The sequence below is a fragment of the Temnothorax nylanderi genome, unplaced genomic scaffold, assembly GCF_030848795.1.
Source record: "Temnothorax nylanderi isolate EJ_2023f unplaced genomic scaffold, tnyl_v1.0 TNYL_tig0172_pilon, whole genome shotgun sequence".
Taxonomy (NCBI): domain Eukaryota; kingdom Metazoa; phylum Arthropoda; class Insecta; order Hymenoptera; family Formicidae; genus Temnothorax; species Temnothorax nylanderi.
This window is the reverse complement of record NW_027249234.1, coordinates 188,597-215,818: the sequence shown is the minus strand read 5'-3', so window position 1 is coordinate 215,818 and position 27,222 is coordinate 188,597. Positions and strand designations below refer to the sequence as shown.

General features: G+C 43.7%; 1 protein-coding gene across 1 annotated transcript in view; it reads right to left on the bottom strand.

Moving 5' to 3' along the window:
* Positions 1–1,683: 1,683 nt before the first annotated feature.
* Smox (Smad on X) overlaps positions 1,684–27,222 on the bottom strand; it is a 32,229-nt gene continuing 6,690 nt past the window's right edge. Inside the window, exons 2-6 of the mRNA XM_071715825.1 lie at positions 11,685–11,896; positions 10,967–11,196; positions 10,433–10,656; positions 9,744–10,057; positions 1,684–9,303 (exon numbers count right to left, since the gene is read on the bottom strand). Of these exons, the coding sequence (XP_071571926.1) occupies positions 9,035–9,303; positions 9,744–10,057; positions 10,433–10,656; positions 10,967–11,196; positions 11,685–11,896 (1,249 nt within the window). The 3' untranslated portion in view covers positions 1,684–9,034. The remainder of the gene's footprint in view (positions 9,304–9,743; positions 10,058–10,432; positions 10,657–10,966; positions 11,197–11,684; positions 11,897–27,222) is intronic.

Below are 27,222 nucleotides of genomic sequence, written 5' to 3'. Positions count from 1 at the left end.
TTGCGGTTTGTACCTATGTCGTATCAGGCAATTTGCAATTGCGTATAAATTTCGCGGCACGTTCCTCTGTTGGAGCGCGAACGACTTGTACGTCTGAAGGATCATGTCCTCGATTCGTAGGCGCGCTTGCAAGACCGCGCGCTTCAATCACGTGGAATTCAGCACTTGGTACAGACAGGGGTTGCAAACGCGATGGGAACTATAGAATATAGACTGGAATGTGAACTCTATTCTAGAAGAAAACGGGACAAACGAGATGGAGAATTTCAACTTGTCCTTTTCTGTGCTGTACTTTCCGAGAACAATTGAATACCATTGACCGATCAAAAGTTCGCTAAACAGAGCAGGAAATGGAAACAGAGCAACCCGTTTTTTTCTTCTTGGTACCCGGACGCTAGGGAGTTCATATTTCAGTACAGTATATAGTCCATTGGATTTTCGTCGAAGACAGGATCGGCTTCGAGCAAGACGTGTACGCTTCGTGAGTCCGCGAATATGTAATAGCTTCTTCTCCCCCTAGAAACGATAGATCATCTCATCAAAAGGGAGAGATTCTAGTCGTGCGAATAAACGAGAAACGGTGCAGCGAATGCGACGGCATTCTTGAACGAATTCTTTTCCGGGAAAACTTTCGCTAGCGATTGATATATCAGAGGATGTTTGCGTTACTTTGCACCACGACTTAGCTTACAATTAGTTTTATCGATTATTTAATAGTTCCTTCTGGCGCGCGCAGTCGCGATTGCTGATGCATCGTAACCCGATTTCATGATATATCGCACGCCATTTCTTTAATACTAAATCGATTAAGGGGAAAAATTACACCGAGGAATGACATTAAAGGGTTAACTATATCGACCGCCGTCAAACAACGGCTGATTCATAAAAACCATATTTAAACAATCTAGGATTAAGACTAAATTTTCTGTTATCACTATGCTCAAAGAGATGGGTTTTATAAATTAGTTCTGATCGAAAGTTTTCCTCGAAAAGACAGCAAACGCTGCGAACGAGGGCGAGCCAAAGAGTTTCGCTGAACGGAAACAAGCGAACTTAGTTGAGGTTTTTAACGTTATTAGATAGATTCGGGTCGTAACTTGACGTTCATCAATCATATATCGTTGATAATGCTCATCCCGTCTTTGCCCCCGTAAAGTCGAGTTATTTGAATTAGTCGTTGAACCTGAAGCACAAGTGGCACATGTAGATTGTACCCATATGTACTGCAGTTGTTCATCGCAAATCTCTTCACGACGCAATCGCCTGAAACCCTATTAAACCCTCCTCGGTGCTTTTGACAAATTAAAATATTTTAGTGCAATTTTTCTCCCTTGCTATTCGATATTATTTTTTCATTTTACGCGACAAACATACCGTGCTGTAATTATCACACAAATATACAATATATTCTGTCAACATTATACGAATCTGTGTATTAGGATGTATTAGTGCCATCTCAGAGCATTTGTAAGATCATTGTTTTTAATAAAACGTTGATTCAATTAACTGGGACTTGGTTTTATTAAATATTTCTCGTTAATGCAAGATTTACGTTCAAATCCCACAGGAAGAGAAGGAAGCGATTACGAAGAAACGCAGGATATTTTATCAAAATGTTAAGAAATCGATAAAATATTGTTAAACAATATTATGTCTAGAGAAAACGTGCCAGGACATCTATCCTTCTCTTGGTCTTAACATGTACATTTATTTATAATTATTATACAGTCTCAGGCTCGATATTCCATGTCGTACAACGGTCTTGTCCATTCTCTCATTCTCTCTCTCTCTCTCTCTCTCTCTCCCTCTCACACACACATTTTCGTCTCTCGTATTTTCATAAAAAGTCGAGTCCATGCCGCAGAAAAGAAAACTGCGAGCCAAGAATTTCATCCGTTATGCGTACGAGCCTTATTTACGAGTGATATAAAGATTTCCAATTTCCCTTTTGTCACGCAAAGTTATTCCTCATCTATTTCCACGGCACGGACGCGATTGCTCATACAAGAAATATAATATTTATATATAAGTAGTTCATATATATATATGCGTGTATAGTATGTATAGAGAATTAAAGATCGTCGGGCTGCTCGATTCGAAAGTTCGTATACGCGTCAAGTATACAACGCGACGACGACATGTTACAACATCGTCAAACGATCCTGCGACGGATATGCGAGAAAAAAAGCTCCGGGGATTCGGGAATCCCCCATCCGAGATAATTTATTTAAAATTCGTAGGACCTAAATGTACACGTTTGATAATTTCTTTCTATTCCCGCATCGTTCGACGTTCCACTTTTTTTTCTTTTCATTCGAAAAGGAGGACTAGAATTCGAGATTACGAGGGATTGGAGATTTGATTTCGCGATCGGAGAAGGGATTTGATTGTCCGTCAATTTCGCAAATGATAGAAATTGTTTAAAGAGGGCTCAAAGAGGGGGAGAGCTCTACTTGAACGAGAAAGAGGGGAAAAATAACGCTGGCAAGTGACGAGATCCTCGATAAACTCTCGGTAGACGAAACAAAGGCTGTTTTAAAAAAATTCCTCGCGATATGCTGCGCCTGTTGCGCGGGGAGACGTCGCGTCGTCCCCTATCGTCGTGCGCGCGAATCGGTATAACGGGAACGATTAATTAATAAGCGCAATCACAAGTAGAACGTTGCTCCTTCTCGAAGCTGGGCGCGGCTATCACAGTTGTCCCCCTAAACGGTCCCCACACGAATGATCGATGCAACGTTCGCGCAGCGATTTTCTTTCTCCTCCGCCGTGTCTGTACATACAATATTGCGCGAGAATAAATGATATGTCATAGTGCAGGATGCGCTCGACTTTCCTTTTTTTTTACCGGGCCGTATTTCGGTCACGGATACGCGACACGCGGGGGGGGGGGGGGGGAGGGGTTCCCGGACGTGAGAGACGTCCGGGTAAACTCCGCCGTCCATCCTGTGCACCGCGAGATCACGATGCAACAATATATCGAATGATATGCGAGAGGGGGGGGGGGGGGGCCCGCTTTTCAATCAATATTTCATCGAATATCTCTAACGATCGAATGGGGTCGCGCGCGGGAGGGGAATTAAGCGAGCTCGGTTCCCCCATATCTGTTAATTATCATCTTAACTCGATACTCTAATGGCAGTCTGTGCGAGGAGGTGTCTCTGTGTCAAAAGCGTCGGGTTTTGACAGAGTTCATCACGAACGCGACGTCGATTCCACGGTGTTCCTTCGCGCGTCACGAGGTCGTACCCGTGGCCGTGCCCACGTTCAACGACGATCGCGTTGAATCGAGGAAGGAGAGAGTATGCGTGCACGTAACGTGCGTGTACGTGTCGTGCGTATGTTCACGAGAAGGAGAGCAACGTTCGATACCGGCGATCAGGGCGATCGGGGGGTGATTCGAGCTGCCCGACGACTGAGATACGCCGGGCTTTCACGTGGCTTTCGTCGGCTCTCCGCCCGAAAAGCACCGCTCATAAGTATCCATTCACCTTCCTCTCATGTTTCTCAAAGAGGTGAAGACGTAGAGGGGAAAAAAAGTAAGACGTTTTTGCGATGTATGGACCGCACCGTGGACAAGCGCGACCGATTCGTCCTAAAATCTCACCAACTGGTCTGATGGAATGTGCAAGGGAGGTTTGTTGCTGCGAGTTTACAACGGCGGGTAAACGAATATTTATGAGCGGTGGTACAAGTCGACCGCGCGCGACAGAGATGTGCACACATCGTAAGAAAATAAACCCTGAACTCTCCGTTTTAATAATCGCGCAATGCTGCGCCCCTCTACCCCCATCCCGTTGCCGCTTCTGTCTATACAGAAAAAAGAAGTGTTAAATTAAAACTTACATACTCGTGTATACGCAATCTACAATTTATAATCTTCTTATAAGAATTTTAACTTTTCATTTCAACTTTTTTTCTTTTTAACTGTATATAAATGACTTCATTGAAGCAAGTTTTCTTCGTTCAACGTTACGTATATATATCTCATTTCAAGATTATAGCTTCTTGCGTATATACCAGCATACAAGTCTTGATTTGACACTTTTCTTCTGCGTCGACTCAACGAGACGCGACTTTCGCGGCGGAGACGTCGCTCCCGCGAGAGTCCGGCACGCTTATCTAAGAAATTAAGCTACGAAGTGGCGGTACAATCTGGATAATTGCTCTCCCATTCCTCTCTCTCTCTCTCTCTCTCTCTCTCTCTCTCTCTCTCTCTCTCTCTCTCTCTCTCTCTCTCTCTCTCTCTCTCTCTCTCTCTCTCTCTCTTTCTTTCACGCTCTCTTTCATTCACACTGTATGCTTCTCCCTTCGACTCTCTTCTATCTCACTACAAGTCAGATCGTGTATGTATAAATTCAGCGTGACGGGACTGGACGGTGTTTCAATCGCACGCAAGCCCGAGTATTCAACAAGACCTCATTCGTGTCTAAATTCGAAATAAAAGTACAAACGTGCTCGCGTGACCGCGCGATGTTTAGAGTCGGCCTGTTGAAGTTTCGTTATTTGCATTCGAGTTACACGTGGTACTTCCTCCACGGTGCCCCGTCCAGCCCCGGGCGCCGATAGGTAACGTAACGCGATTTATTCTTTAACGCAATCTTCCACCTCGTCCCTTCCGCTCGTCGAGAATTCGTCCGGCCTGGTTCAGCGGTATTCAAAGATCGTCGTTCGGAGCAAAAACTCGCAGACCAAGCCGTTAGTAACTCTTCGCTAACGCAGAAGCGCCTCTCGTCGCGTTTCGTCGACTTGAAAACAAAAAAATCACTGTGATCGTTCCTTTAAAATGCATAAAATGACACATACGCAAGTCTCGGGCTAAAATTTAACACAAATCACAAGAGACGGGTTTGAACGGGTCGACTGAGATCTCCGGTTAAATGGGAACAAGTCGCCGACGAACAGAATTGATAATCTAATCCAAATCTCATTTTGTAGATTTAATAACTGCTAAGCGAACGATAATAATTGGTTGAAATTAATAACGATTGATCTTATCTTGTTAAAGGATCATTATATTTATTATGACGTCCCATTTACCGCATGTCATCGTCCCAATCGACCTCGACTGAAAAGTGAATAATTAGAGATTACTCTAGTCATTAGCGATCATCGTACAGTAAAAACCGTGAAACGACGCGAGAAAAACGGAAGTGAACGTAAGGCTGTCGAGAAATTGCATTCCCACTTCGAAACTCTCGTTCAAACGACATTTCTCATCTTGTGACGATTCAGGGATTTCGTTTATGCATTTCTTATCGAAGATTACGACGCTATAGCGTGAGCATAAGATATTCTTGTGCCGCGATAACGGGAGGTGTCCTCAAGTCGGACAACTGTAGCACAATCGAGATAATCACGTTAAATTTTACACTACGGACACGCTAAATGTCAAAAATAAATTCTCGTCGATATCACTTTGGAAATCATTAGACTTGATTAGACGTAAAATTGAGCGTAAGAACGTGGGAGAGAACGGACTCGTCGTCTCTCACTCGCGCTTCCTTCGATCGGTCATCTGACGAACTCTCGGTGGCAACAGCAGCTGGACGGGAATCTGAAACTGTCTTTCTTCACGATCCCGCCGTCCACCGCCACGAGCTCCCGGTAGACGTATTTCTGCTTGCAGAAGGCCTTGCAACCGCCCGGTAAATAGTCGTCCAGGTCGCCGCAGACGCTGCCCTCCTTCGCGCACATCTCGATGCGCACGCCCTGCCGCAGGTTGTCCTGGTTGACGACGTAGAGCCAGCGCCGGTCCATCGTCTCCGCCGATCTCGGGTAGATCAGCCGCACGTCTGCAGAACGGCGAGTCGTTCAGCTCGTCGAACTCCAGCCTGTCACCGACCTCGGACACCGGGTCGACGCTCTGAAACAATCTCAGGCTGTCGTTCCCCTGAATCGCCCGGTTCACCAGCTCCTCCGGGTAGTGAGTCGCGTGCATGCAGAACGTCGAGTTGCTGCAAACGGGAACCGGGCCCGGGCCCGGGCGCGGGCCCCGTGATCCTTGAACGACGTCGTCCCACCTGGACGGTTTCTTTACTTCTGTCTCGCGTCTCCTCGTGACATTCTGTTTCCCGATCCATTCGTCGTGACGCGACGACTCGCCGTTGCCCAGGGTTTCGTCGACGACCTTCGGGCTATCGCTCCCAGGATCGTCCGCGCAATTCCCTCGACAGGACGACCCCGGTCCACGATCGGACTCAGCCGACCCGAACGTCGATTTCTTTCGGGTATTATCTTCCTCACGCTGCTCGCTTTTGTGCGCTCCCTGTTTCATCGTGGCGTTCCGCCATCTGATCCATTGGTCGGAACGTAACTCACCATTCCGCAGAGCTTCTTCAATTAGAATCGAAATACTGTCGTTGCGAGCGCCTTCGCAATCTTCTTGACAGGCAGGAGGAACCGATTCGCGGTCAAGTTCGATCGGTTCGCTCGTCGGAGATTCCTCTCGTGGATTCTCTTCTTTTTGTTGAGCTCGTGTTGTTTCTTGAAACACCGCCGGATACTCAGATGTCGAAGAAACATCACGATCTGCTGGCGATTCTTCGCTCTTCTCGTTGGGCGAGGTTCCTCGTTCTCGCTGAGTCACTTGTTGAGGCATTGTTGGGAACGCGATCATCGGCACAGGTTGAAAATTAATTCCCGCGAATCCGTCGGCAATCCCGTTTCCCGAATTGATCCATCGGCCACTGCCTGTCGGTCTCCTGCCCTTCTGAGGCCGAGGGTCAGAAGCGTACGGCCGCATGTTATTGATCGGCATGCCCAGGTAACGGTACGGATACCGTAGGCGAGAATAGTACCACGGGAATTGCATCGCGTTGCTCGCCGGCTTCATCGGCCTCATCTGATTGTTGTAAAACGAATTCCAGAACTGCTGCCGGTACCCTTGAATCTCTCGTATTGTCAACATTGCCCACAGACACAGCCCGACAAAACTTAAACAGAGACGAACGGGTCTCATTTTTAAGACATCGATTTGTTTCTCCTTAAGAGAAAGAAACTCGGTACGTCTTTTTTCCTACACAATGTTCACGCCACTCTTGATAATTAAGAAAACACAATCCTTACATTTCATTTTTATTCCTCATTTAGGCGGTGTACACTTTTTTTTTTACTTGCCTCGTCAAACTGTCAACTGTGATGGTTCACACAACATTACATGACACGATCTTACGTTCGGCGATACTTCGTTTACGATTCTGTAGACAACAAAGAACTGAATTCGCAGGGAAGGCTTCAGTCTTCCTTTCAAGGTGAGAGCGCTCGCATTCGCATTCGGGAGTTACCCGAGAAAGGACGTAAACTGCCAATCGGAATACAAGAAGAAAATGTCAGAAGATTCAAAACTCGAGGAGTAGCCAGAATTTTAGGGATTAAGGCGAATTGGTAATTCTATTTTTTCGCGATAACCGTACAGGCAGGAGAACTGTAAATCCCTAATAATGTCTAAGGCAAATATTTAGGTGGCAGATCCCAACGCGAGGATAAGTCTCCGTGATATTTCAAGTACGGAATCAATATTCATCGGAAACAATAGAGAGGATAAGAAGACACACCTGGGTACTCGTAATAATAATTTAGATGCATGTACTGTTACCTTTACCGTTAGACAAGGCAAAATTTATTTATTTGGTCCAAGAGATCTAAAAAGAGTAAAAAAAAAAATAAAGAAAAATACAACATATGAATTAAATATATTAAATATGTATATATATTAAAAAAGATTTCTCCATGCATAAATCTTTCATTTTTAAAAACGTCTACGTTTCTTTTGTTATCAAAGAAAATATACATAACAACAGGGTGAATATACTCAATGTGCTAAACTCTCATAAGCAATCGCGTTAAATGTACATAGTCCGAGTGAGTCGTATAGCGCGTATTGTTAATTTACTAGAAAATACATATCAATGTATTCCTGATATATGTATATATATTGATTTTAGATAGATATTATGTTGCGAACTGGAAAGTCTTACACAACGCAAACAATTTTGGGTATTCCCGTCGATATATGCTATCGTAATCTTCCGTAACAAATATCGTAAAACATAACATATATACATGTATGTATATACGTGTGTGTGTGTGTATGTGTGTGGGTGTTTTTTGTGTGTATGCTGTGTTTTCCGTGTTTATGTGGATATAGAATATTCAAGTGGACTCCTTCCACTATAGCGAGCTAGTAAAGTCAACACACACACATACATATTATGTATAATGTATATTATATCTGGTAAAGGTTTGGCGTATACTGTAGTACGACTGTAATAGTTGTGTCTGCCTGAATAAGCAATAAAAATATGCAAAAGACTGAGCTCTGTTAACGCGCGGTACATATATACATATATATATATATATATATATATATATAATATATATATAAATATCTATCACTCTCTCTCTTTCTCTCTCTCTCTCTCTCATTTTCTGTTTGTTTCTTATTACGAATCGACTAAACTCGGATTATGATCACCCTGGATATATCTTGTACGCGGTGCACATGCGCGCGATACAAGTGCGTCGAGGCGAAGCTCCGCGTGTCTCGTTCGCGTCCTTGCGCGTCACCGTGTCTCCTCTTTTCGATCACAATGAATCGTGGTAGGACATCAAGCTTTAATATATCTACTATAATATTTATATACTGCCACGCGAGCGAGTCGCCGTTTCAATTTTGCATCTTCACGCATTTCACACGTCGTGGTCGATCGCGGGACAATTCGAGAAAGCCACTGCCGCGATTTCAGCGCGAAGGAAACTTGGTATCGTTGTGCCTGAGCCTTTCATTCTCTTCCAATTGCTGACTGCATCTTCGAGCGCAAAGATCGTACGTCACCTTTTTCTTGCATGCGTCACTTGGCGGCGTTCGTTCCAGGGAACTCTGAACAACGGATTTAACTTTCACATACTGTACGCGACAAAGAAACAAATGGATGGATCGATCGATCGATGATGTCGATGACGACGATGAGCACACGAAGGATATTTTCTCGTGTTCTTCTCTCACGAACGAACGGATGGAGGATGCAAAGACTTAGGACATCGAGGAACAGGGTAGACGGGGCGAGCCCATCTGTGTGAGTACCCTGTCGAGCCACTGCAGCGGCCCGTTTAAATGCAGCTCGATCCAGCAGGGAGTCGAGGTGACTGTCTGACGGCGGTATTCCGCGCCCCAGCCCTTCACGAAGCTCATCCGGATTGTGCACATACGCGTCAACTGGTACACCGCTTCGAAGCCCTGCGACACCGACTGTGATAGCAACGCCGCGAATTCCTGGTTGTTGAAGATCTTCAGATTGCATCCTGCATGCCAACAAAAATAAATTTCACATCGATTCCGAGAACAACGAACAAAACACAAGTCATCATATTATTTAAGTAATGATTGTTTTATACAGATAAAAGACGTTAATTATTCGTTGGAACAATAATTACTGAATAAATCAGGTATATATCATCAGGACGGATATCATCGAAGACGAATCTCGTTGAAAAACGCACATGGAAGATCTTGAAGACTTCCGATAAATTACTAATTTCAAATGAGATTAATAAATACGGGGAAAGGACGAAAGAAAATGTAAGAACCCAAGTCAGCTGATAATTTTCAATCCCTGTGTTAATACGCTTACACAAATCCAAAACAAGGCGCATGGATAAATTCGTAATTGAAAAACTTGAAGAAGAAATTATCTTCAAACTAATATATACATATTGAAGGAGGCAGTAATTTCTTCGTTTACCTGGCGGTATTTTGCAAACGGTGGCCGGGTGCCAGCCGTAACGCTGATTGCAGTTCGGACTCTGCACGAAGATACTCGAGTCGCTCAAACACTCGGCGAACACCTCGCCACCGATGTAATACAGCCTGACACCCTTGCCGATGTGTCGTCTAGTCTGCTCGACCACCGTGTTGCGATTCACATTGGACAGCAAGCCGAGGCAGAAGCGCTCTGAATTGCTTGGATCGGTGAAACCATCCACGGTTATACTCGGCTGTGACGCGTGAAACGTCTCGCCCACTCTCGTGTTTAACTCGTAATAACTAATTGAACACCTGGCAAGCAAAGCAAAGGTATTACGAGTGAGCAGCGCGTGTGGCGTGACGAAGGGGAATCATAAGAAAAGCAGAAGCTTCACATCGCGGATATTATGCAAATTAATTCGTCGGTTTCATTTCCGCTTTTTAATATTCTTACGTTAATTAATTATCAATCTCTTATCCAATTTATCTTACGTCAATATTAATCATATCCAAAGGGGGACCTTCGTTTTGTAACTTCATCATCGCTCTCGATCACTCGGAAGAGAATTAAAAGTTCTCGCGATCGAAATTGTCTTGCGGACAACGTGCAACGTGTTCTCCTGCGTCTGTTTATGTATTTAAGAGGGTACACCACGCGCGTTATCCAATAATCAGTCGGGCTCTCACCAAAACGCGGGCTCGCAATACATAACCGGCTGCGCGTCTACAGGGCTAGGCGACAAGCGTGACAGGGACATGTTATCGTTGTGGTCCATATTGTCGCCGTCTTCGCTAATGTAGCCCGGCGGCGGCGTATCTGCCGGCGGATCCATGGATCCTGGGGCGGGATGAGGCGAGCCCTGCACGCTTCCCAGGCTCCCGACGCTAGCCGGACTCGTTGCCTGCATGCTCTGAACATAAATAAATCCATGGTGTCACATTTCCGAATCTGACGGTCCGTTTCCTTATTATACAGCATAGGATATTGTAAACTATTTATCTACATAGTCTATATAAAAATCGATGTTATGGGATATATATGGTTCGCGCATGGAGCCAAATAATATATTAATTATCTATATTTATAATATATTATTATTTATAACGTATTTATAGCGTAGACAAGTAATTAAAAAAATAAGAGTGATAAAAATGAGTTTCTTCATGGGGTAATAAATCGGGCAAGCCAACTTGTTAACGCGATCCGTTCCAGTTACCGACCTGCATTCCTTGGTACGGATTATTTGGTTGCTGCTGCTGCTGCTGTTGCTGCTGTTGCTGCTGCGAGGACTGCGGTATACCCTGCTGCTGATTGTGCTGGTGATTCAATGTCGCGTGGAAGCTCGTGTTCTCCGGCACGCTGACGCTGAGCTCCTCGAGGGAGGTGTTATAGAGAACGGTGTTCTCGTCGCTGGCTAGGTTGTGCCGCGGCACGAGAATGGCCGGCAAAACTGCAAAGTTTCGTGCGCCGCGATATAGTCACGCGATCTAGTCTCGCTATGCTTACGGTCGTAACGGCCGATTAACAGCCCTCTCCCGAGAAAGAGGAACGGAAATAGAGAGAGAAGAGAGAAAGAGAAAGAAAGAGAGAGAGAGAGAGGAGGAGGAGAAGGGAGAGAAAGAAAAAGAGAGAACGTAATTCGAGCAAAACGGATGCCGTTGATCGCCCTTTCACCCTCACAGGGAGGGATTTGGTATAAATTTTATCTTTTCTTCAACTTTTGTATAAGTAAACTATACTCTATAAAGTTTGAAGACAATAGAGGTTTAATTTTGAGGCAGTTTTTTCTAATGGTAGTTGCGGTCTCTTTAAAAAAAATGGATTTAAAAAACCGCTAAACATTTAATTCGTACAACAATTATATCCTTGTCTAATTTTAGGATGCTCTAGGATAATAAGGTTTTTATGTTCTGTCTGCCCCTTCCCTCCCCCGCGTACCTGGCGTTTGTATTCGTTGATAATGATAAGGGTTCACGCAGACCTCGTCGCACTTCTGGGTGAAGGCGTACTCGCAGTGCTCGATCGCCCTCAGCTCGTGGTGCGACTGCAGGTCCGGCCAGCGCCAGAGTCGGCAGTAAATCACGTGCGGCAGACCACCCTTGCCGCGAACACCCTGAACGCCGTTGTCGCCGACACCGCCCGGGCTAGGCCTGTGGAAGAGTAAACAAAAAACTCACGTTACTTCCAGAACTGCGAATTGCAGAACGAGATGGAATCCAGCGGCCGAGTCGCAACCTTTTTCGAACGTTTATCTATAACGGCTCATCCGAGATTAACATGGATTTTACTTCCCCACCAATGACGAGAGAAAATCCACCAGTGGAATTTAATAAATTCGAAATTTACATTTCGATTTATTAAATTTCTATCATATTGATATAATACATTTGTTAAATTGATGTATATATTTTTATTTTAATAATAAATTTGTAAAATTCAAAATTTGCATTCCGATTTATATAAATTCGTATTTATTAATTTATTAGTTTGACATTTATTAATTTCTTTTTAATATGCATAACACGCGCGCATACACGCGCGTGCGAATTGATTTATCGGAATTTTACGAGTGCGCGAGTTAATGAAAGAGTTAAAAAATCTCTCCACGAAATTACGCATTCGTGAGATTCCGCCTCTCTGGTCAAATCCGGTTACGGCTGGCTCTACCGGTGCTCTACGTCGCGTCGTGCAGCACACCGGAAGTGGCGGCGTGTCCGCGAGGAAAAATAATCCGGCTGGAATTCGCTGCGTAAAGCCTTCCGGTGAAGAAATTTCGCTGGAGTGGCGCGAGATCACACGTTTCGTTCTTCCGCCACGCGGATCAGGTGCGTAAAACAAGAGACGAAGGGGATCGAGGTAAAAACGCGGAGTCCCCGTTTAGCTTGTCAATATTTTCGGCGGACTTCGAGTCGATTCCGTTACAGTTGCGTCACATTGATGTATTCGTCACGTACGAATACATCAATACCTCAGAATTACGCGATAACCAATTCTATAATTCAAACGGACGAGAAAGAAGACATTTCGCGCATTCGAACAGGAGAACGCGCACAGAAGAAAAAGAAGTGTCAAATCGAGACTTACATACTCGTATGTACGCAACAATCTACTGTATAATCTTGAAATGAGATTATATTGCGTCAAACGAAGACAACTTGCTTGAACGAAGTCATTTACATAGTTTTCAACCAAGAAAAAAAAAGTTGAAATTCTTATAAGAAGATTATAAATTGTACGAGTATATAAATTTTGATTTGACACTTCTTTTTTTTCTGTGCGCGTCCGACAAGACACGTGCGTGAGAGATTTCGTCGGATTAATTAATTAAGGAGAACCCGAGAGGAAACCGTCTTACTTATACATTCACGAGAAAAATAAAATGCTATATATAAACTCTCAACGAATTCTCATCTCGACGCTGATAATCGCAGATAACGCTACGAAGCGACGTCGAATATCCCAATCCCAGGAGAGTGTCGATAAAAAAAAAGTGTATAACTGTAATATTTTTAAATAAGATTTTCGTCTCATTTTCTTTATCACGCTACATTTTAATGTAGACAAGAAACTTCAAGCTCAACGGCTCAGGTTATGGATATGGATGAACCCACTGCACAACATCAAGACGCACCATCTGATTTGTCCACTGAACCAGATCAACAAACGATAAGAAAAAAAAGAACATCGGACAAATAATTATTCGTTTTATTTTTGAGTCGGACTGTTGCGCCATTAAATTTGAATCATATAAACATGAATAAAACGAATAATTATTCGTCAGATGCTCTTTTTTCTCTTATCGTCGGACATAGGCCTCCCCCAAAGTCATGGTGCTTGTGGTGCGCACGCAGGTTGTACACAAGCACATAGGACCTACAGTTTAACGCCGAATGCGAACGGCAAGGTAGAGGGGGTTTCGAGGCAAGGGATACTCCTGACGGACTGCCTGCCATTCCGTCGAGAAGGAGAGACAAAGCGATAATTTTTATTTATTTTGAATCTACCAGGACTGGATTCGAACCTGAGATCTTTGGTTTAGCAGACCAGTGCGCTGTCTGCTACACGCCACGCTTGCTCTCATTTCGATCGGGAAGTGAAGTCCGACATTCGCGCGAGGATAAGTCGAGGATAACTCGAGGATAGCTCGAGGATAACTCCGAGAGACGACTGGTCGAGATAGGCACCGATAAACGACAACGCACGTATTATATTATGTGCGAGTGAAAAGAATTACGAGCGAGACGTTACGGGGGGAGATCCTTGAGGCGATGTAAATGATAGTTATTGGCACAGGCTTGTCCGCGGGAGCGAAGACCGCGTTCGCGGAACGGGTAATCGCGGCGCGCTCCTCCGCCGCCGTCGACGTGGAATTAAACGGTATTTAATTGCAAAATTCTCGCGCGCGCGCGCGATTTCGCTCGTTCCGTCACGCTCGCGTAATCCCGCGTCGCGCGCGATTAAAGAGCCGGAACAACAGAGTAACGCAAAGCTCCCTCCCCCTCTGGAAAAGAGACTATCGATGCCTCGTAATTAGGCGCGAGCGATTTGCAAAGCCTCGCCGGTGGCAGTCGGTACTCGCAATTATCGCGAGCGCGTGTCCCCCCAAGACGCAAAAATATGTGACTTCCGACTGCTGAGGTCGCCCGCGCCTCCTCTAATTTAAATTATTAAGAAATAACGGAAAAAAAACTGCAGAGGAGGTATAAAAAGATCGGGATTTCGTCATCGCGTATCTTTAGATCTTCGCTCGACTAAAGGTGCACAGGTTAAAATCTTGGTGACCTGTGATACTCGCCATTCCGAGGCAGATGATCTCTCTCGAAAAAAAAGAGAGCCAGAGGTGTCTCAGAAACGGCAGTTAAGGCCGATTTCACAGTCTCTGATTAACTTGATCCTCCGATTAAACTCACTCTTCGTCTCTTTCTAGGGGGACAGTTAGAAAGAGATGCAGAGTGAGTTTAATCGGAGGATCACATTAATCGGAGACTGTGAAATCGGCTCTTAGACCTGAAAGTCAGACCGCATCTAACTAATGTATAATCACGTGGATAAACAAATCCTTTTACTGCTCCGTAAGATGGAAAAGAGACCGAGATCTCCAGTCCAAGATCGAGTTTATGAAATTTATGATGAGATTAGAGACGTGTAACGTTTCTGTTGACGCATAAATGCATGACGTACGTCACGCAGCCTTGAATTCTTTTCTTTTTTTTTTTTTCGACGTATTCGCATCTGTATTCTCTTTGCGTGAGTGTGCGTGCTTGCATGCGTGTCACCACCTCTCGATCTCCTTCTTTCATATTCGTTTCCCTATCGCGTTCTTTACCTCTCCCCTTTTTTCCCCCGGTTTCTCATCTCTCTCGGCGTTACGCTCTCAATTATCGTTTCTGCGTGACACTGCACTCTGTTACATAATAATATGGAAAACGATCGCTCACGCGATTCGTTCGATCGCTCTCCTCGCCGGCATGTCGAGCATCCAGTCGCGAGCCGAGATCGCGAAACTTGATCGCGAGACATCTCGGCGACACGCGGTTCTGGAGGTTTCTCGCGCCGCCGGAAGGGACACGGAGAGAAACGCGGTCGCGCGAAGAACATTTCGCATCCACACCTGTCTCTCTTTCGGTCGTTACGTAAGAACGTTATGACGACGCGCTTCGGACTCGTCGCCGCTCGCCGCGTTAGGTAATAAACCCCGCGACATGTCGAGGAGCTTAGGTACCCATTGCGTACCTAATGGCGTGTGGCAAGACAGTCGGAACGAAACGTTGCGACGCGCGAATCGCGACCAGAGTTTCTTCGCGACAGCATCATAGACCGCGGCGTTAATCTCTCTCGGTAACTTCCACATAGTAGAGTTACCAAGTTACTAAGTCATCGTTCTAATCAGTCAAATTATACTCAATTTCAGTCATTTTTAACATCCTATAGGTCGCCACTGCTCCTATTCAACATGTCGTTAATTTAACTAAAACAATGTTAATTTAAATAAATCAATGGAGTTAAAATAATACTGTTTTATGTTAAAATTAATTCATGAATAAATTTCGATATAGTACCTATAGCTAAAAATAACAAAATGTTATTTAACTCAAGGTATTTAAATTTCATCTTTTAATATTTAACAGTGCATAGCGATTAAGCTATTAGCAGAAAAATTTCACTGCAAAAGTTACGAATGAGCGTGAACTTAAAATTTCATCCGACGCAGCGGGGTGGAATTATCAGCCCCTAATAAAATTACGTCTCGCCTCGCCTCGATCGTTACAGCGAGAGATAATCGGAGATAAAATCGACAGAACGCTATACCCAATGCGCGCGGCGTGAAAGATCAGGAATCTTCCGCGCGCACGATTCCGGCGCGTGAGAATCTCTCCGTCCCTTCTCGTTCTCTCGGTTCTCGCCGCGAGTTCCGGCCTCGGAGGATGTTTGCGATATTTCAGGAACGGCTGAATATGCGTCTGCAGCCGCGAACTCCGTAGTCCGTACCATCGTATCCTTGTCTCTCTTTCTCTCTTTCTTCCTATTAATGAACGGGCTCGCCTCCCGTGTCGATGCGGAGAATTAGACCGGAGCCTAATTAAACCTTACCCTGCGGCGACGAAATAATCGCCTCCGTTAATAACTAATAATGACCGCGCTCGTCTCAACCTGCGTCTCGATAGCGTAAAAAATCTCGGAGAACCTAATTCGAGCGTTTAACGTCATATTCGGCAGTGTCAAATTACTCAATTTGAGTCCTCTTTAACCATTCTTATAGGTCTATAGGTCGCCACTGCTCCTACTCAATATACTGTTAATTTAACTAAAAACTAATGGAGTTAAAATAATACTGTCGTGTGTTAAAATATTAAATTTCGATACACATGGTAATTAAAACTAACAAAATGTTACGTTAATTATTTTACTGAAGGTATGATCCTATTAGTTTAAATTTCATCCTTTGATATTTAAGTGTACACAGTTTTGTTCGCTGGATCAGTCGACTATATAGCCGAATTAACACGTGGTCTTCAAACTCTCTCAGCATCTCATACTATTCGTCACGTGGATATTAATGTGAGAATTACTGACTTGAATGATTCATGTCAATTAATCTACATGATGATACTCGGAACATTCAAAAGAGAAGCGAACAGCTTTCGTTATAACTTTTGAAGAGGCAATGAGGCCACAATGAGGCAAATCTCTCTGTTCGCCTCGACAAACAATCTTCCGGGCTCGTGGCTCTGCCCTATATACCTCGACCCACGAGAAATTAAAGCTGGAGGTATTGTCGAACGCTGTTTTGAACGTCACCTGTCGCGAGTCGCAGAGATTTTTTGTCGTGCCGCGTACCGCAACATCAATGACAATGAGTTTAATAGTCGTCGACGGAGATATGACAGGGAGTACGCGCACACTCATGTTCAAAGAGAAAAAAAGAGAGAGAGAGAGAGAGAGAGAGGGGAAAGAATAAAGAATACCGTGCGGCACGTGAACCACACTGGCTGCACAAGGCCGGTTTATGGCCGCTCTACACACCACGGATAGTCGGAATCTCGCCGAGAGGAATAGACCATCCGCGTAAAGAGACAACCCATAACAACCGAATTATATCGTTCTCGATATTCACGTTATCGCTCGTCAAAATGCAACGTTCCGTTATAATCGTTTATCCTCGCGCTATGCTTTCATCGGTCCCCCATCGGGGATCATCGTCAACAGGGCGGGCTCGGACTGGGATAATTCAAGAATGCCGGTTTAGGCGCATTCCTTTAGCATAATCGCGACCGATCGTCCGCCGACCGGACCGTCGCCCAAAGCGAGTTCGCGACTGTGTAAACAGCGTTTTGCTCGAGTACTCGTTCGAAAACGGAGTTAAGCGGCCTAGCATAAAGCCCGACTACTTGACTACTAGCCCCGGTAGGTAAGCTACCGGTTTCCGTGTAAACCGGCCGTTATCGCGGCAGCTGCGGACCGCGAGAGAGAAAGAGGGAGGAAAAGAGTGTGGGATACCAAGGACTTTCGAGATATGCGATGCGCGAACGCGAGAGGGAAGGGGGTGAGCGAAGGGAGGCTTTTTCCCTCCTGCGTGGCTTCTGCCGCGTGACTTGACCGTCATCACGTATAATTTCCTCCTCGGATTTGATTTCCGCGAGATATCGTCCACGCTGCACAGATCGATACGTCACGGAGCGATCTAGCAGCAGATCCACGATAACGGAGCTCCAAGAAGGAGAATGAAAATTTTCAAGATTTTTTTTTTACTTTTTATGGAGATTTCTGACTCAACTTTGCTGCGAGGATTTTTCTTTTTTTATCAAAAACGTATCGATTCTTCGCTGCGGAATATCTTAAGTGAGCACGTTTCTCCTTCACTGTTAAAATTATATAGTGTCAAATTACACTCAATTTGAGTCATTTAATCATTCCTATAGGTCGCCACTGCTCCTACTCAATATATCGTTAATTTAGCTAATGATGTTAATTTAACTAAATCAATGGAGTTAAAATAATACTGTTTTGTGTTAAAATAATACATTTCGCCACACATAACAGTAAAAAATAACAAAATATTATTTAACTCAAGATATCAGTTTAAATTTCATCCTTTAATGTTTAACAGTGTTAGTCGGTGAAAAAAAAATGATCTATTTTATTAGCTTCCTTTAAATCCTCAAATGTACACAATGTGAACACATCATGCCACAACTTCAAAGGGAACATTTGCTCAGACACAGCTATCTCCAACCAATAAAACTGAAGAACGGCAATTTAAATTCTTGGAACATGAATCCCCGAAAACGAGTTTGCCATTTAACCTCATAATAACTCCCTCACTCATCTTTAAATTTCTTAATTAACCTCGTATAAAGCCGAGGCAAATATGTAGGATGAATGTCGAAGCCGAAACCCGTCGACTCTCGCACGGAACCGCGCATGATTCTATTTCAAGCTTCAATTTGTGCCTGTGGACTTCTGCCATTTATTTTGCAATTTTAACAAAATATTCTTTCTAGCAAAACAAATAAAAATTTTGCGCGCAATCAATATTGAAAAATAAAAAAAAGATAGCAATACATATACCGAGTGAAGAGCAATTATTTTCATTTGCCTTCTTTTATACCTAAAAGTAATAATCCTTTTAAGACTCCGTATCCACTAGCGTGTAATGTCCGCGGTTGAGGATTAAAATACGTAATAATTAGCGACAAAAAGCACTGGTGTGCACGTAAATTCTTATCAAAGTGTAATTTACGAGAGAAAGGCTTGTTCGTCGGGTCGGATGTCACGAGGACCGAGCAAGGATATTACTATGCGAACGCACGAGAATCATGGCGATGAATTTTTCCATCGGGAACGAGAGATAGCCCGTTTGTACACATGCAAATCGATTATGCGGCCGTGCGAACTGTAAATACCGCGATATTCTCCGTTAATCGGAACCGCGTGTGGGCTCGCGGAGGGGAAAAACTCCTTCCTCGAATCGTTCTCCAATCGAGAATCGCCTCGTCGCGTACTGGCATCTCGTACAATGATATTCCCACTAATGTCCTTGCAACTCGCATATACGAGAGAACGAAATAGCGTAGCTCTCTTCGCTCCGCTCGGCCGGCGCCTCAAGGAGATATAACTTATCGTGTCGGTTACGCGTTACGTCGGGGCTTGTCTTATCGACCCGGTCTTTTTTTTTTCCTCCAAGACCTCTTTCTCCGTTCGCTTCTTATCGGCCCGCTGCCACTGGCTGCGTGTTAATCCAAATCTCCCTTGAAACTCTGTCCGTTTCACGCGCGCGAATTAAGAATCGACCGCGGAAAAACGTTCGATGATTTAATCTCATTGTCAGAATGTCATCGTCATCTCGCATCTGGCAACTGTATTATTATCTGAAGCCTGCACATAATATCTTTCGGTCGAATAAATGTTTATTTATTTTAAGAAATTATGACATCAAATCGCGGCTTGCGCGATTCTGATGTCATAATTTCTCGCTCGATTTGACATCAGCGTGAGACACAAAATCAAAATTCATGATAAACGCGCAAAGGTAAAAAGTAACATCTTTACTGTAACTTTGTAAGGTTGTTATTCTCATATTCTTCTTTCAGCATCTTATTCCGCGTCTTTTGCTGATTGTCCAATTATAATCATACTATGTCTACTAAAGGGACCTCTTTTAATCCTGTTTATACATAAATAAATAAATAAATAAAAGAAAAAGCTCTTCAAGAGTTGATTAAAATTATTATATAAATATATTACCATGCAGAACACTGCGTGCGCGCGCGTGGATATAGAAATAATATATGGTAGATTCTGAGTAACTTCTAAAAATATATATAATGTTCCGTATAAATATTCGATATTGATCGTCGTTCTATTATACAGATGATTGATTTTTCCGGAAATTCGGCTTCAACTTGAACTTTCAGGCAGTCCGCTGTTAAACGTGAATTATTCATGGAATCCCTTACGCAAGTCAAAAATGCCATCTTGAATTTTTAAAACGCAGTCCCGATAAAAATGTTCGAGAATAGCACTAATAAAGATTTGTTATTAAATATCTATATCGAGCGTGTCGTCGAGTAAAATAGGCAAGGGTCGAAATAGATAAGATTGCTAATTTGACACTGTTAATTAGTTGAACGCTCCCTCTTAGATGCCTCAATCCTATAAGCTGAATAAAATTTCACAACGCGCTTTCAGATTATAAGCTCCGCACGTGTCTTTGTTAAAATATCTTGGGACGTAATCGTATCACAATCGTTTTGTTCATTCGGGAGAAAGTATCGTTTCTCTCGCGAGCGCGCTAATGAAATATCGGCAACGCGCGTCAATAATATCGATATCCGAGAGGGAACTAATGAAAAAGCCCTCTCTCTCTCTCTCTCTCTCTCTCTTCCTTTCTGTATTCTGTATGTTTTCCATTTATTTTCCACCGTGGAACGAGACTATATTACAGCAGCCTGTCGCGAGCGGGAAACGCGAGAGAAAAACGCTTTCCGTCGTTAATAAAACCACTCGTATTGCTCTTCAATTGCCAGGAGTAAGCTTTCAAACGTTACGCGAATTTCATAGCTGTCCCAAAAATATCGGGGATGCGAAGGATACCTTCGGCGGGGAATTGAAACGCGAAACACGTCATCCCGCCCGCCGATATGCGTTGTTAACTCCAATTTATCGCCGCGACGTGTAATTAAACGAAATTCCGTCGACAATGCGAAATAAAATTCGGCGGGTATATTTACGGCGCGTTCCGCTATCGATTCGAAGGGACGCATCGCATCGCCACCGCCGCACCGCACCGTTCGGGATGCAAGTCGCTTTTTGTTTCGCCTCCTTTTTTCCCGCGCTTCCTCGTCGATGCTTGCGCTTAATAAAACGGCTATATACCGATGCAACCTTGAGTCTCAAGCGACTGATACCGTTCCACGGCACGCGAGTAGAAGTAAGGAAACGTCGTCTATTCAGATATAGAACATCCGTCCTTTTATCCGCTCGTATAACGGTATTGATCATTTCGTATTTAAAACGTGGAGGAAAATGACGATTCATAAAAACTGATTGAGAAAATTTCGAAAATTATTTTGGGATATGTGCGGTATTCTATTATAAAGATGAAGATATGTGTCCTAATGACACACAAGTTATAAAAGTGCTTATCGTACACCTCGCTTTTATTGTCTCTCTTCTTTTCCATTCGCCGACTTAAAAATTTAATAGATCTTTTGAAAAAGTTCGATCTTTTAAAACAGATCGATTTCATAAATAACTGTATGCAATCTCGTACGAGATCGTCTTATATTAAAACAGTAGCACAACCCGCAACAATATTTCCCTCTTCTTTCGCGAAATATCTCACCTTGGAATTCTATTTTTTTATCCGGACGGTGATTCGATTCGTCGTATGCGATTCCTTTCACTGAAATCGAACGAGCATAAGGTCAGCCGCGATAATCAGTCGCGGTGCGAACGAAGTGCGAAGTAACTTTTACCGCGGATAATGCATTAACAAATCGCTAATGCCATTATATACGTACGTATGGCGCATTTCACCGTTATTGCGCGGCGCGACCGCGACGAACCGCGCGCAACAGGATACCGGGGGGAACGTCGGCCCTTACGTAACTCTCCGTCTCCCTCGCACATCGCAAATCACACCCTTTTCTTTTCTCTCACCGACCGGGCGAGAGACGCCGTATACCCGCCGAGATCGGTGCCATTAATTCTCGTCGCGAATTATTCGCGTCAATTGTCTTGCGTAAACGCCAATTGACTCCGAGTCAGACCAACGGCTGAGTATAAGGCTGGGTGGATACAGATGCATTTCCGAGATGAAATCTTTGCCTAAATTGAAATATGATGATTCCCTTAATTTTGTCGGCAAAAAGAAAAGAAAGATGTATTATTTAGTTTTACAGAATTGTGTCTTCTCACGTATTTAAAAGAAACTAACATTTAAAAATTTACGATGTACATTCAATTAATATTTAAATATATATTCAGATATCAATTAAATATATATTGTTAAATCAATATCAAAATAATTTACACATCTACACTGTGTCCAGATATAAAAATTATCTTTATATTGATTTAACAATATATATCTATACTACAGAAATATTTAAGAAATTAATAGACTGCTAGATTGTTTAGGGAAGCGATAAACGCGACGAATACAAAGAGGTTCAACGGCGCATCCCCTTCTTTATTGCCCGCGTAAATCGCTTCTGCGTCGCCGTGACGTAAAAGGCGGAATTATATTTGCCGTTAGGAGCGAACACAAGAGTCGTAGATTTAAGAAGAGCTGCTCGAATGACAAACCGGATAAATCCGCCGTCGATCGAACCTCGGCTCGCACCGAGACGCAAAGTGCCTCCGAGGAGAAGAGACGGTCCCAATCTATTTCTATAAGATTCCACCTCGCGATTTAAAAACGAGAACGGAGCAGTTAAACGAAGCGCTTCCCCGCCCCACATCTCGTCACCGATAAACTCCTCTTTTCGCATCGAATAAGAAGAAAAAGCTCAGCGATGACGCGCGCGTTGGAGGAATAAATCAAGGTGCTTTCATTCCCTCCCGATGCGATTGACCCGGTCGTTGAATTGCGCGACGCGATTCGATATTTTCCAGCGACTTGCAAAATATACGTTGTTACTTATGTCCACACGGAGAGAATTTTCTCTTAAAATTTACCCTGAAATCATGGTAGTTGTGGGACAACATGTACCACCAAGAATTTTATGTGAGCTATTCTGATTAATATCCACCATAATAAGAAATATTAATATCTATTTCATTAAAATATTAAATATATTTGATTAATTTTACTGAAATATATCTAGGAAATTTCAATAATTTTTCAATATTTACCAATCTGCATGGTAATTTTTATCACGTTGTTTGTAAAATGTCTTTTGTATATTTTAAAAATTCCTTGGTTGCCAAGTTGTCCCAAGTTTGTAGTGAATTTAAGGGTAAAATATAACAAAAAATTCTCTCCGTGCACGTCGCGTCGTGCAGACACTCATTTTCCTTTGTTTTCTAAATCGCGAATTATTATTGTAGATGAATGGAACGATATCTCGATGTTTATAATAGTTGTGCGCATTGAAGAAGGGAGAACTGGATTTGACGCTTATAGAAGGCAAAAAAACAAGAATTACATAATGTAAAATTCAACGCGACCCACTTTTTCTCTCGCGGAGCATTTAACGGAGCATTAAACGAGATGACGTTCGAGTTGATTAAAGTCGATTATGTTGTTTGAAAGAAAAAAAGAATGCACTGCACGTAGCGCACTTCATTTATCTTTGATTTACACCGTGCCGGTATATAGATCGGCGGTATTTCTCGGCGCGCACACCGAGCACCGGATGTGGCCGCCGGATATTCTGGGTTTTATTTGGATAATGTGAAAATCGTGTTCAATGTCAGCGCGAGAGAATTAGACGGCTGTATTTAAATAGTATGCTGAAATAATACACGGTGAAAATATTCCCGGTATGGAACTTTATATTTAACGGTTTGCGAGAATAAACGGCAATGGTAGAAAGAGATGAAAACAAAGGAGAAATAACGAAAACACAGAATTCGCGGCAAATTGTGCTTTCCCGCGCGATTCTAGCCTGCATTTTCAATCTTTCCAGAATAGTTTGCCTACTTAACAATCGATAATTATATATAGCAAGGGATATATAATTATATATAACAAGAGATATATATATCTCTCTCTCTTTCTAGAGTGAACCTAAAAATAATTATTTTCCATACATTATTTTTTAATCATTTAAAAATGCGACATTTTCCTCGAAAGAATAAGGAGGCCCTGGTAAAACGAGACAATTAAGATCACTCTTTTATTCATTTTTTTTCTCTTAATTTCGATATTCCATTTTTCAAAGCTTTAATCACTATCTCCCCCTCCCTCAAAAGGAGAGATGCATGTCGACGATGGGAATACGCCGCGGATTCATTCCTGCGGTTCGCATTGTTCGCAACATGTTTCCTACGACGTTATTCCGGGGACTTAATTTACCTTCTAACGGGGATCGAATTAACGTCGTGTCTCGCGCGCGTATCGCTCAACTCGGACCACGAGGACACACAATGCGGTAACGCCGGAGTTGCTGCTGTTGCCGCATCGACCGACGCCGCGCCGCATCACGCATCGCCGGTTTCGTTTCGTACATGTAACGCGCGTGATTAGACAATAGACATCGCGCATATGTGTATATGCATATATGCACACGCATATATATGCGATATATGTGTATATATATATATAAAATATAACATTCGGGAAGTTGAACAAAGTTTAATTTCCTCGATAGCTGGGAACACTCGCTCCGCTGTTTGCTGATTTTGTAAGCGAGGCGCGCGTTATGCAATCATGTGCAAGCGCGCTCGCGCATGCATACGTGAATTTCGTTCAGCCGACGTTACAGTTATTCGGGAAATTAATCGAATGTCCCGAAAGCTCCGCGAGTTTTTCCAATATTAAATCGAGAATGAGTGAAAGCGCGCGAACAAACGCAAAAGGCATATTTCTATAGACAATACGTTACAAAAAACGAACGATCAATATTCTAAGAGATCACATATTTGATTTGTAAATTCTAAGGGATCACATATAGTACTTGCAAATTTTCGATACTCGATCGATCGGAAGGGCTTTCATTTAAATCGTCTTGGAGCCATATATCTCATGATAAAATTTAAACCTATATCTTGAATTAAATAACATTTGGTTATTCCTAACTATCGAAATTTATTATTTTAACACAAAACACGACATATTGAGTTGGGGCAGTGACGACTTATAGGAATAATTAAAAATGACCCAAATTGAGTAGATATAAATTTGACACTACGATAATAGCGTTAATTTAGAAATAAAATAAAGACTGCGCCTTCTACATATTCTTCCTATCGCTTTTCGACGCATAATTCGTTCTTCGCGGATATCGATTTAAGATAGCTTGTGAACAAACCCGTTCGAACAAACTCGCGCCTCGCGCGTTCTTCCGCGAGTGCTGGGTCGACGGATTACAGGAAACAGGAACTGATCGGGCGTAATCGCATATCGATCGTTATCTCGGTTCGATACGAATCGGCACGCGCGCACGAGTCGGCAGGTACTTAAAGCGCGCGTGTTGACAAACGCGAGCGAGAGACGCGGCGTGCAGCTCACGCGTTACGAACCAGGAGGCACCGAGGAGGATATCTAGGTCGCCGTCGGCGCCGCCGTTGCTGCTCGCTCCGCAGCGTGCAGGTAGTCAAATATATCGAAATCCGTGGGACGTGCTGACGCACTTCGCGCATTATCTGCACGCGCGCGTCCCGCTCGCACGTGTCCCGGTATCGCGCGTGCCCCCGAGACGCGCGACGAGATTCATTAGAGGAGCGCAACGTGTTGTTGCGTCGCAGGGGCACGCGACGTGGACGGGGCAACGTCTCTCGTTACCGCGGCCGTTGATCAAGCGTGTTGCACGACGTAAAAAACATTCCACATTCCCGTTCAATTCCGATACGTCAGTCGCGATCGAAGGTATTACTTAACGCTTTCACTGCCGGAAGCGTTTATTTCTTACGAAGAAAAGCGGAGGGGACAGCGCTTTATTCGCGCGAACGTGACAACGATCTCGGTAAACTCTAGCGAAGATATATAAAGATACGATTAGAATATTAATTAGCAGTCAAAGGGTCACAGACGTCGATGGAAATATATTCATTAGTACACTGTTAAATATTGAAGGATGTTCAAGCCAACATTGTGTCAAATAACATTTTCCCTGAGTTAAGTAACATTTTAGTTATTTTGAACTACCATGTGCGTCGAAATTTATTATTTTAACACAAAACAGTATTATTTTAACTTTGTTTTAGTTAAATTAACGACATATAGTAGGAGCGGTGGTGGTGACCTATAGGAATGGTTAAAAATGACTCAAATTGAGTATAATTGAACTATGAATTTAACAGTGTAAACTCGGTAAAAGTTTTAAAAAGGCGATATAGAGATTAGTGATACGTGAGAGAGGGAAAAAAACACCTCGGCTGTTGTTAGAGCTAAACAGGCAACAAGAATGAAAATTGCTTAGCGGTTCGGGCTGCGAGTTGCATCGGGATTCTGGATAAGAGCCTAACTGTGGTTAGTCGTTTCCAGTCGTTTCCTAATCCCAAGCCGCAGGCGATCTCCCTCTCCCTCCGCCGAGAGACGTGAACTTAATAATAGATTCCCAACTTTATTGTTATCCGGCATTTATTGTTAAACCCCGAGTCGGCGTTTTGTTGATCAACGCGATCCCAGCGGGAATACGAGCACCAGAGAGGTACGTATATATTTTTACATCGTGCAGAAGAAAAAAAACGCACAATGAGAGCGCGATCGATAGACGCGCGTACGCACAAGCACAAGATTATATTATAATAAGCTGCATAATAATCACGCGTAACGATACATCTCGATCTGTATATCCACGTCACGGAACCCTCGACGAATTCGAATCTGGTGAATTTCAAATTCAGATTGAAACGAACGCGTTTTACTTAAAGAGAATTTCAACTCACGCGCTCGGGGGAGACCCTTCACCGCCGGGAAGGGGGGGGCCGCGGACGAGCCGCTGCGAGAAAATCACCGGCACCACATCCGACACCTCGGTCCACCCCTCAGCATCGCCGATCGTCGCGAGCGCGGCATTCTTTCCGCGTCATCGAGGCCTCGAAATTTTCATCGGACTTCGCGGAATCCTTACGGTTTTTTTTTTTCTTTTTCTTTTCTCCCTCTTTAACAACCCCGTTCACAAACGATACCTCCCTCGCGCGCGACTCCCTCGTCGTCGTCGTCGTCGATCACGGCGCGTCCGAAAACCGTTGGAACGAGCGCGCGATCCACTCGCGCGTCCCCGCCCGACTCCGATCCGCCGAGAGGATCGCGCGCCTTTCCCGATGACAGGCTCTTTCCCTCTCTCCGCCGCCTGGGTATCCT